At 45.8% G+C, this 12,530-nt stretch overlaps 1 protein-coding gene across 1 annotated transcript in view; it reads right to left on the minus strand.

Annotated features, from left to right (window-relative positions):
- CMTM4 (CKLF like MARVEL transmembrane domain containing 4) overlaps positions 1 to 12,284 on the minus strand; it is a 65,886-nt gene extending 53,602 nt beyond the window's left edge. The window contains exon 1 of the mRNA XM_032424125.1: positions 12,027 to 12,284. Coding sequence (XP_032280016.1) covers positions 12,027 to 12,212 — 186 coding nt within the window. The 5' untranslated portion in view covers positions 12,213 to 12,284. The remainder of the gene's footprint in view (positions 1 to 12,026) is intronic.
- Between the last annotated feature and the right edge of the window lie 246 nt (positions 12,285 to 12,530).

Raw genomic sequence — 12,530 nt, forward strand, 5'->3', positions numbered from 1 at the left:
CTTACCTGCCTCCCCAGGCTTACCTGTCCTCCTTACCTGCCCCCCCCAGGCTTACCTGTCCTCCTTACCTGCCCCCCCCCCTTTGCTGGGATTGCCCCCAGCTCCCAGCACCTGGTATATTTCTCCCCCACAGGACACACCACCCCTAGCCAGCCACTGGCTATTCAACACTAACACGTGAAGTGCCCGTTTCCCACAAGGGCCTCCTTGCCAAGCTGTTCCCGGCCTCTAGGAGGGCGCCCTTGGCTCTGGTGGTGAGAACGGTTTGTGTGCTTTTCCACCCCATACCAAACCCTCACTCCCAAGCCGACTATGAGCGCATCGGAGGCAAGGACTTTTGTCCTGTTTATGCAGAACAGCAGATGACCCAGCCAAGGGTTTCAAACACATATATAGATTTTTTTTTTTTAAGGGGAGAATACGTTAGCACTTTTGCCATTTAGCTACTGATCTTGATCTAACTCTGAAGTCATTCAGCCAACTCTTAAAGCATACACATATACAGGGTTAGGCCCAAAAATGGTGGAGACACAGTAGGCAAGCTCAAGAGGCAACTACCGCTGGGACCGCCATTGTTCCTGGGGCTTGGGTTGTTGGTTTTTTGTTTTTTGGGTTTTTTTATTGGCACAAAAATCTTTTAGCCTTAAACTGTTTTTCATAGCTGTGCTGGAATAAATGGGAAACCACAAAAATGAAGGCTTCCACTGCGCCAGTCATCAAATTGTAGTGGTAAGAAAGAAGCCATCCAAAACTATCCACATCTGATTGAACTCTCAACATTTTAAGTGTTTATTAACCCATATAAGTCCCAAACTTAACCAGTCATTTGAAATCCTCAGAGACAAAATCCTGGGTTTCAGTATTTCCTACAGCCCCCTCCAGCCTCCAGAAGATCGAGGCCTCCCTTCCCAGGGCCCCATGCAACTGCTGTTCTTTTATATTCATCAGAGAGCTTTATAAAGACAACCACTAGGACCAGCCTCAATCCTAGTTGACTTTTTCTTTACACATGTTAAGTTTCTGTGCTGAGGGCTCTCAAAAGATGCTGGCTTGGCGGATCCTGAGCGATCCTCTCTATCGACATGTTAATCAGAAAGCAGAAAACTTCGATAATAATCGGAGAATCCCTGGTTTTCATCTTACTTTCCTAAGCAAAAAGCTTGGCGAGGCCTCTTATGGTTTCCCCTCCTTTTACAAAAATCTGCCTTCTAAGCAAAAGCTTCTGTTTCCTAGTAGCAGTAGATACCCTTTTAAAACTCACAGTTTAAAAAAAGAAAAAAAAAAGAATTACAGTGGCATTTTGTTTCCATACTTTTCTCCCCAATATTTTCCACCCAGAACTGAGTCCAGAAGCTTATCTGTAAGTACACAAATGTAGGTTATTTTTCCCTCATAGATCCTATGTTTTCAAATAGTTTGACCTTAAAAACTACCTTAAGTAATACTCCCTTTTCTCTCTGCATATTCAACTGGCTGACCAGGGCCTTACTACGTGCCGGGTACTGTTTGAGACCCTGGGGATATAGCACGAAACTTAACACACGACACCTCTACTCTCACAGAGCTGAAGTTCTAGTCGGGTGGTCCAAGCTATGAAGAAAAATTAAGCAGGGAGAGGGGATCAAGAGTGGGGGTAGGGGGTGTCCTACTTTACACAGGGTGCTCAGGGAAGGTCTCTTTGGAGCAGAACAGAAGAACAACAGTGCTGGAGAACAGAGCCAAGTGACATTTTTTGGGAAGGGGGCAGGGAGCGGAGGATGCAGGAATAAATCTCAAATGGGAAGACTCTGAGGCAGGAGTCTGTTACTCAAAATGTCAATCAAAGCTTCTGATCAACAAAAAATAATCAGTACCATAAAATCCCAGCCAAAAAAGAAATTGGCCTGATTACTATTTAATGCAGTTATATTAGTCTTTTTGAAATGTAATTAGTACCTAGCCCCACAGTCTCTCAATCTCCCATTTCTACATTAATGAACTCTAGGGGTCCCAGGGGGACCCCATTCTGAAAACCAGTGACAGACCCCACCATTTAATGTCTGGAGACAAGACCACACATGAGAGGCGCTGAGATGAACACTGGACCCCACCTCGAGTGAGAATCTTTCACACAAAAATCTTCCCCATCGAGAAGTTCAACTGCTTAAAAATAAAACAAGATTTCCCAAAGGAGGTGTTGCTTTCTAAATTCTGTACCCTTCCACTCATCTGTCCCTTCTCCAGCCAGCTGCAGGCCTGCTCCCCAGCCCTGGACCACTTTGAACGGAGCTTTGAAAGTTTAAGTTGGCTTTCGGCCACCACACAAGATGCTGAGGCCATCCCCTTGTCCGGGGGTGCCTTGTTCTCTCATTCCCTACCTCTCCCGGTCTATCCTTCTTCCTCCTGGGCTCTCTGAAGTCCCACCTCGCTAATGAATCCAAATCCCAGCTCATCTCGCCCTGCTTTTTACTTCTCGCGCACATGTACCGCCTGGCCCCCGACCCCGGGATAATCTTATTTTCCAAACAACAATATCAGGACACATTGTCAGTACATGAGTACTTGTTATATGAATCACTATAATTGCAACGCTTGGAATATTTCATAATTTATTTTTTTTTAACTTCAGATGCACTTATATATCGTCTGATGAGACAGCACAGCACATTGGGACCATCTGGGAAAATTCAGAATCTGTGATCACAGTCACGGGCCTTTGACTACAGCGCTATTCTCTAATAAACAACTGGATTTTCCAGAGAAATCGGATGTCATCCTACAAAAGGATTTGAAGCTACTTCCAGCAATGAGGAGACGAGGCAGTGACAGCACTGCGGGGGGAGGGCCAGAATGCTGGCATTCCCAGGTTATTTCAGGAGCTCATGGAACTAGCAGGACCACCGTACGAAACAATCAGCCTCGGCGGCCCCACAGACCTCAGCCCTTTATGGGGCGGACCACCTATGTGCTGTAGCTCAGGTATCTCCAGAACTCCCTCTAGGCTGGAAATATGCCTCTCCAGGCACCCAAGCAAGGCATCCGTTTTACCAGGAGGGACAAGCATCACGGATTGGGCCGTGCACGTACACTCCCGTCTTAACTCCTCTAAGCGTCCTCTGAAGGGCCATGACCTGGGAAAGGCTCTTCCCGTGCTCCAATTATGAAAAAAGGCCCTCCCCCAGGGCCATCAAGGAAGAATTGATTTTGCCCTGTGGCTCTGGAGGAACCAGAAGGTCTTACTGAGCTCACCATTCCCCACTGGTAAGCACACTGGAGAACTGGAATAAACTGGGACCTTCAGGCATATTGCAGAGAAATGCTGACCAAGTCCATAATTTTTTTAATGCTCAGAAATTTAATGATACTGCCCTTTGATCTAGTAAAAGCATTCCTTAAAATGTAACAAAAAATAGTAAATCAAAATAAGAGTGCAGGATATTTACTGAGTATTCTTCTTAATAGCAAAAAATTGGAAACCATGATCTTATTGAGCCTCTGGAAGAGAAAAACTCCAAACATCTTTTCATTTCATCTGTCATACTGAGATTTCTTTTTTCCTCGTTTCCTATGTTACAATTTTTAAAAATGGAAATATAATTGACATTTAACAATTCATTAGTTTCAGGTGTACGACATAATGATTCGATATTTGTTTATATTGGGAAATGATCACAATAACTCTAGTTAATATGTTATCATCCATAGCTATAAATTTTTTTTCTTATGATGAAAACTTTTAAGATCTACTCCCTTACAACTTTCAAATATGCAACACAGGATTATTAACGATAGCCACCATGCTATAGCACGTTATAACCCCATATAATGTTTTAACTAATAGAATGAGGGTAAATTCCTCTCAAATGAAAGAAATTTTGCCTTTAGCAAATAAATAAATCAAGTGCCCACTATCGTGCAGAATGCTTGTTGTTGTTTTTTAAACAGGAAAAGTTATTGAAAAAATGTTTAAGCTTTTAGTTTCCTCAGGAGTTCTGTATTGTCTAAATCGTGCTCCCCAAGGGCCTCCAAATTACAAAGTAGGTAAAAGTAAGTTAAAGGTTATGGTCAATACATTAGCTTTCAGGCTAACGTATGTTAAGATAGAACTTTTAACGGCTAATGTTTTAATAATTTTTTAATAGAAGATATTTGCATGTGGCATACAATTCAAAAAGTATAAAAAGTCATACAGTAAAACTAAGTCTCCCTTCCACTCTGGCCCTCAGCCACCGGTTTCCCAACTTGTGTCATTTTAGAGATATTCTATAGTGCCAATAGGTCTGTAACACGTTGTATATGAGGCACTTTGCTCAGGATTTTGTATGCTAGGCTCATCGGTGCATGTAGTACTATCATCAACCCTAATTTATAAGTCAAGAGACCCGCTTGTGGCGTGAAATGAACAAGAAATTGGCCAAACGTCTCATACTCTCAGAACCCATCCCCATCTTCCCACTCCCCAACACACACACACACACACACACACACACACACACCACCCCACCCCACCCCACCCCACCCCCTAACAAAGGTGACTTGATGTTAAGTTGTTCTCCCTACCCCTAAATACTCTCCCACCAACTTCACCATCTGTTTGCCTGGCTAATTTGACTTTCCACACAAATTTTAGAATCGGGACACCTGGCTGGCTCGGTTGGTAGAGTATGCTACTCCTGATTTTGAGGCTATGGGTTTGAGTCCCACACTGGGTGTAGAGATTACTTAAAAAAATAAAATCCTTTAAAAAAAACCCAAACATTTAGAATCAGTTTGTCTCTCTCTAAAAAAATCTTGCAGGGATTTTGGGATTGTATTAAACCTACTGATCAATTTGTGGAGAATATTAAACCTATACTGAGTCTTCTGTGGGGCACGTGGGTGGCTCAGTCGTTAAGCCTTAAGCATCTGCCTTCGGCTCAGGTCATGATCCCAGGGTCCTGGCCACTCGGCGAGGAGCCTGCTTCTCCCTCTCCCTCTGCTGCTCCCCCTACTTGTGCTCACTCTCTCTCTGTCAAATAAATAAAATCTTTTTTTAAAAAACCCTATACTGAGGCTTCTAAACCATGAACATAGTATATCTGTCCACTTATTTAGGTTGTCTTTAATTTCTTTCTTCAGTGTTTTGTAATTTTCAGTGTACAGATCCTGTACATATTTCATTAGATTTATACCTAAGTATTCCATTCTTTTCAGAGCTATTGTAACTGTCAGGGTTTTTTTGTTTGTTTTTTCCTGTTTCTAATGATTTATTGCTTTTATTGTTAGGATATAGAAATACTGATTTTTATGTCTTGACCTTGTATTTTATAACTGTGCTAACTCACTTATTAGTTCTAGGAGCTTTATCTAGAGATTCCCATGGGATTGTCTACACAGACAATCATGCCATCTGCAAAGAGGGACAGTTTTCTTTCTTTTCAGTCTGTCTGCCTTCCATTTATTTTTCCTGCACTGGCCAGCACTTCCAGTACAATGCTGGATATCAGCGGCGAGAGTAGAGATCATTGTTTTGTTCCCCATCACAGGGGGAAAACTTTCATTTTCACCACTAAGTATGTTAGCTGTAGATTTATTTTATTTTATTTTATTTATTTATTTGACAGAGAGAGGCACAGCGAGAGAGGGAACACAGCAGGGGGAGTGGGAGAGGGAGAAGCAGGCTTCCCTTGGAGCAGGGAGCCCGATGCGGGGCTCGATCCCAGGACCCTGGGATCATGCCCCGAGTGGAGGGCAGACTCTTAACGACTGAGCCACCCAGGCGCCCCTGTAGATTTTTGATAGATTGTCTTTTTTGGATTGAGGAAGTTCCCTTCTCTTCCTAGTTTGCTGGCAGCATTTATCCTGAATGAATGAATGTTGAATTCTGTGAAATGTTTCTTCTGCAACCATTGACATAATGTGTTGTTACTTAAGCTGGTCATATGGTGGATTACATCTATTGATTTTGGAAAACTGAACCAGTCTTTTATACCTGGAATAAATCACAATTGGTGGTGGTGTACTATTCTTTCTACATAATATCCCTGGATTTGATTTCCTAGTATTTTGTGGAGGATTTTTGAGTCTGTGTTCATGAGAACGATTGGTTTATAGTATTCTTTTCTTGAACTCTTTGTCTGGCTTTATAAAATGGATGTGTACTTACACTCTCCTGAGGTCTGGGATGATAATTTTATTATTTTGAACACCAAGAAAGTTAAGAGTGGTTTTAACTTTGCTTTTCTGTTAGAATTAATTTGATTTTAAGTCTTTGGCCATGAAAACAACTTCCAAAGATAACAATAATTTCCTAAGTGAAAATGAGACTATTTTACAAGGAGCCACTTTAAGGTAGATCTGAGAACCCGTTGCAGTGAAACCCACTACTTCACCCACAGGCCCTGTCACATCCCCGCACAGAGCAGGAATGGTGAGGGGTTTTGCCCAACTGGCTTGAGATAAAGAGCAGACAAGGTTTCCATCAAATAAAAGATAATGTTATTACTCAACCCTGAAATGTAAATACTCATATTTGCCTTTGAATTACCTAAGAAAGCACCTATCAGACATTGACTTTTTTTTTTTTTTTAAAGATTTTTATTTATTTATTTGACAGAGAGAGACACAGCGAGAGAGGGAACACAAGCAGGGGGAGTAGAAGAGGGAGAAGCAGGCTTCCCGCAGAGCAGGGAGCCTGATGCGGGGCTCGATCCCAGGACCCTGGGATCATGACCTGAGCTGAAGACAAACACTTAATGACTGAGCCACCCAGGCACCCCTCAGACATTGACTTCTTAGTTCTTACAATTCCTAAAATGCTTGGTCATTACTAACCATATTACACTATTGAAGAAGCCAAGACAAGGATAGGTTTAAGAGATTTCAAGATCAGCGGAACTAAAATCTGAATTTAAACACCTCATATCAACTTGGTTATAAAGAGTTCTAAAATAACGACAATGCAATGTCAGAAAGTCAATCAGGCATGGGAGAAGCTTAAGAAAAGAATCTGAGGCAAAAGAGCTTCCTGAGAGGTCTTTTTAGAACTGAAATACTAGGGGCGTCTGAGTGGCTCGGTCGGTTAAGCGGCTGCCTTCGGCTCAGGTCACGATCCCAGGGTCCTGGGATCGAGCCCCGCATCGGGCTCCCTGCTCAGCGGGGAGTCTGCTTGTCCCTCTGCACCCCCCCCCGACCCCATGCTCATGCTCCCTCTCTCTCTCTCTCAAATAAACAAAATCTTTACTAAAAAAAATAGAAGTGAAATGCTGACTCTCTTGGCACTTTTGAGAAGGCCCATCCCCTCACTGAGGAAGTGGACAGACGTGTTGGGTGAGGGGCAGGACCCACACAGGAACTGCGCACCTGCACAATGGCCACTGAGAAATCGAAACCCTTGTAAGTCTCTTAAGCATGCAAAGGTCACCCAAGCCATCACCAGGCTGGCCAAAACCACAGAAATGTCCTTGGACTCAAGGTCGCCTGCTCTGTGCAACTCAAAATGACGTGTTCAGGAGGCAGTAAAGAGCACACTCTGAAACCAGACTGCCACAGGGTTCAAATCCCAGCACTACCACCCACCAGCCATGTGACCTTGAATGAGACACAACCTGTGTGCCTCAATTTCCTCATCCATAACCTAGGGGTAACAACAGTAGAGTAAGCTCTCACTAAATAATGCCTACTGGGGCCTGTCCTCTTCTGACCCTGTCCTAAATCATGGTATAAATGACAGAACGCCTTCCCCAACCACCCAACCCCAACCCACGAGCAAAACTATGCTTTCAACCAAGCTGATGAGAAAAAGCAAAAGGCCTACATTAACTATTTCATTAACTGATGTCTGGAAGCTAAAAACCAATAAGAACTCACAGAATCCACATTCACAAGAAGGAAGGAAGTATTGGGGCGCCTGGGTGGCTCAGCTGCTAAGCAGCTCGTCTGCCTTCGGCTCAAGTCATGATCCCAGGGTCCTGGGATTGAGCCCCGCATCGGGCTCCCTGCTCAGAGGGAAGCCTGCTTCTCCCTCTCCCACTCCCCCTGCTTATGTTCCCTCTCTTGCTGTGTCTCTCTCTGTCAAATAAATAAATAAAATCTTAAAAAAAAAAAAAAGTATTAAAATCAATAGTTGAAACTAAGTCTTTTTCCACAAAAAAAAAGTTCATTTTTATTGTTTTATATAACCATGAGACATTCTTCCCAGCTAAGAGATAGGTATAAGTTTCATTTTTAAAAATTTATAGGGGTGCCTGCATGGCTCGGTTAAGCATCTGCCTTCGGCTCAGGTCATGATCCCAGGGTGCTTGGATCAAGCCCCACGTCGGGCTCCCTGCTCAGCGGGGAGTCTGCTTCTCCCTCTCCCTCTGCCCCTCTCCCAGCTCATGCTTACATGCTCTCTCTCTCTCTGAAGTAAATAAGTAAATAAAACCTTTTAAAAAATTTTAATCTATGGGGGCGCCTGAGTGGCTCAGTCTAAGCGTCTGCCTTCAGCTCAGGTCATGATCCCGGGGTCCTGGGATCAAACCCGCATCAGGCTCCCTGCTCCGCGGGAAGCCTGCTTCTCCCTCTCCCACTCCCCCTGCTTGTGTTCCCTCTCTCGCTGTGTCTCTCTCTGTCAAATAAATAAATAAAATCTTTAAAAAAAAATTTAATCTATGAAAATACTGATCAATTTTCATATTTCAGATTAGTTTTAATATCAAAAACATTTCATTTAAAATATCAATTTAACTTTTTTTTTTAAGATTTTATTTATTTATTTGAGAGAGGGAGAGAGAGAGCACGAGCAGGAAGCCCATCGTAGGACTCGATCCCAGGACCCTGGGATCATGACCTGAGCCGAAGGCAAAAGCTTAACGGACTGAGCTACCCAGGAGCCCAAACAATTTAACTTTTAAATCACTAGGAAGTTGGGGCACCTGGGTGGCTCAGTTGGTTATGCGAAGGACTGTTGATTTCAGCTCAGGTCATGATCTCAAGGTCCTGAGATTGCTTAGGGTTCTGTGCTCAGCGGGGAGTCTGCCTCTCTCTCTCCCTCTTCCCCGCACTAGCTCTCTTTTTCACTCTCTAAAATAAATAAATAAATCTTTAAAAAAAACAAATAAATCACTAGGAAGTAAACTATTTTTAATTCAAATATATAATTGTAATTTGGGGATGGCAATTTCACCAAGTTTCTTTAAAGACAGGAAATATTAATTAGCAGCAATGATATCTTTTATTACACACTAAGCACCTAAAATGCTAGGTGCTAATTTATACATCACCTCATTCTCTTAATCCTTTTAGGAGGCAAAGGCTCGTTTTACAGTAAAACCTCAGCCTTGAGGTTGAGTATAATGGTTCTGATAGAGAACTGATTGCTAGCACCTGTGTGAGGCTTTAATACTTTGCCTAAAAAAAAAAATTATATAGAAGGGCGCCTGGGTGGCTCATTCGGTTAAGTGTCTGAGTCGAGCCTGCCTCCCCCTTTCCCTGCCTCTCCGTCTGCTTGTGCACTCTCTCTCTCTCTCAAATGCATAAATAAAATCTTTTAAATAAATCAATAAATAAAATGATATAGAAAGGTAAGTTCAGGGGGTGGCTCAGTCAGTTAAGCGTCTGCCTTTGCTCAGGTCATGATCCTCAGGTCCTGGGTTCCAGCCCCACATCTGGTTCCTGCTCAGCAGGGAGCCTGCTTCTCCCTCTCCCCCTGCTCATGCTGTCTCTCTCTCTCTTGCTCACTCTTTCTCTCAAATAAATAAATAAAATCTTAAAAAAATAATAATAATAAGACTGAAACTTGAATGTGCATGTGAATCACTGGGGGAATCCTGTTAAAGTGCAGATTATGATTCAGAAGGTCTAGGGTTGGCTCTCCAAGTCTGCATTTCCAACAAGCTCTCAGATGCTGGTAATGGTGCTGTTCTATGGACCACACTTGGAGTAGCAAGGATCGCTACAGGTTGCAAGAGGCCACAAACCACAAAAAATGTCCATGAAAAAACTAAAATGAAAAAGTCAGATATTTCTCAAAAACAATATGTTAACTGTAATACGAGCTCTAAGGTAAGAATTATAACTTATCCATATTTCCTGATGGGATTCTGAACTTTGTAAACATCTTAAAAATATCTTCACAAGGACTTCTTGTTTAAATCTAGAGTCCAATCTCTCAGAGCTTTGTGAGGGTTCCGCCCCCAAAAAACCCTGACTTGATATCAAGGCTGAGAAGCCAAGTACATGGAACACTGTTTCAAGTTGCCGTACCCTTCAAGCAGGTCCCTTGCTTTCACTCACCCACACATCCTCTTACCGTTTAAATTCAAACATGAGACAAATGGCAGAGTTACGCGAGATTTTAGGGGCTGGGCCCGCAAGTTTTTCCAGATGAAAAGCAAATTTCTACAACAAAACAGCATCTTACCAAAAGGCAATGACAAATACCAGCGGCTTCCATTCCTGGCCTTAGGTGACAAAGTCCCAGCGATGAGATGGCAACCAGCACTTTATACAAACTACTGATTTTCATTCTTTTACCAGATCCTTTGAGTGGCTAGTGCTCTTTACTTTCAAAAGTCCACAGAATAAACAAAGCAAGGTACTTAGCAAGGCCCTATTTTCCACCTGGGTCCAAGTTCACGCCCTGTTCTTTTTTACTCATTTCTGATTATCTGTGCTGTACTCAAACATTGGCTAGCTGCCTCTTTTAAAAGGCAGTTATACACCACCCTCCTCCCTCCCCCACCTCCTCCATTCTCTTTGCTAACAGCAATGCCTAACTACAGAACCAACATATCCCTGAGAACATTCCAGCTTACCGGATAAGGTCAGTTTAAATTCTAGATAGGGGTAACCTATTCCATTTGCCTTTTTTAGAGCCCTTCAAAAATATCCCCTGGCCATCAGCAGAACAAGCTGGAGAGAGAGAAAATAGTCTATGATTCTGCAATTTACAAACACTGAGACCTTCATTTAAAGGGTGTCCACATTTTATATTATTCCCAAGGGATGTTTATCTATGTACTCAACTAAGCATAAGCCCAGTGCCTGGAAGAAACAATGTACACACATTGCAGCTCTAAGCAAATGGCTTCTCTGGCCGAGAAGGCTATAAAGTTTTGCTGCCAGGCCTCAGAGGAAGGCCTACCTGTGACAGGGAATATGGGGACACGTTTTTTCCCTGAACTGGAGCATGCCCTGTCCACAAGAGAGCTAAGCAACTGCCCAGAGAGGCCTGTTACAAAACCATAAAAGAGGGGCAGAGGTGGCAGGCCCCTGCCCTGAATACCCTGGAAGCTGAAAAGAAGAATTCTGAGATGAGCTCTACTATCAACAAGTCTGACAGAAAGTTCTCTGTTTCTGTTGCCTCCAACACTGGCTGCCCTCCTCCAGTGATTTAACTCTGGGTACCAATTGGGCAATGCCAGCCACCGAGCTGGGGCAGAGGATTCAGGGATGCTGGTTGGGTCTTCTAGGTTAATTAGCGGGAATCAAACCTCTGCGGTATAAACTGGAGACTTTGGGGGGCAGATCTGGGCACCCCCGCTGCATCTAAGCTACATGCCTCCATTCAACACATTTATTGAGTATCTACCCTATGCCCTGCACTCTGCCACATGCGGAGGAGGAAATCAAGCCACAGTCCCCAGTGGTGGAAGCAGACAGAGAAGGGCCTTCAGCGGAGGTGGAGGTTGTGAGGGCCCCGAAAACCTGCCACAAATTGCTGTGACCAGTAGTCACCCAGGGGACAGCATGACCTCCGCGCCGGGCTTCGCTGACCACCAAGCCCAATAATGAAAAAGGCTGGCGACGGCGAAGGCGGGAGTGAACAGGTAGGCCCGAGGGGCAGGTGTTCAGGTAGGAGGCGCACAGCTGAGGCTGCAGGGCTGGAGAGGGCAGGGTCCCCAGGGAAGGTGGGAGGGCGGCCCAGGACCCCGCGAGGGAGAGGGGGCGCGAGCAGCTGGGGTCTGGCCCCGGGAGGCGAGTGCGCCGCGGCGGCCCGCAGGGCCTGCGCCCCCGAAGCGGTAGCGGGGAGGGAAGGCGCCCGGCTAGGCCGCCCGCCCGCACCTGGGGCCCCGCCCGGCACCTACCACTTGGGCGACCTTGAGGCAGCCGAGCGCGCCGCGCAGGTAGTCGGGGTCGCAGCGCAGGCCGGCCAGCCCGCGGCGCTGGCTCACCGGCTCGGTGGTGGGCTGGTACGGGCTGCTGGCGCCCGAGATCATGGAGGTGCTCGAGGCCTCGCCCTCGAAGCCGTCCAGCTCCTCGCCGCTCCGCATGCTGCCGCCCGACCCGGGCCGCCTCGCGCGGCCGGCCCCCGGCGCCCGGAGCTGGCGGGCTCAGCGGGGCCGCCGCATCGCCGCCGCCGCCTGCCTGACCGCCCGCGGCCCGCCCCGCCGCCGCCGCCTCCTCTGCGCCCGCCGCCCGGCTGCAGCCGCGGCTCGGTCCGCTCGGGCTCGGCTCCCGCCGCCTCGGCAGCGGAAAGGGAGGGAGGCGGGAGCAGGCGGAGAGGGAAGGAGGCGGGAGCCGGCGCGGCGGGCCGGGAGGGGGCGGAGCGAGTGCCCACCCGCCGGCCTCTCGGCGGCGCTCCGCGGCTG

Source organism: Phoca vitulina, unplaced genomic scaffold (genome assembly GCF_004348235.1).
Source record: "Phoca vitulina isolate PV1807 unplaced genomic scaffold, GSC_HSeal_1.0 scaffold30, whole genome shotgun sequence".
NCBI lineage: Eukaryota > Metazoa > Chordata > Mammalia > Carnivora > Phocidae > Phoca > Phoca vitulina.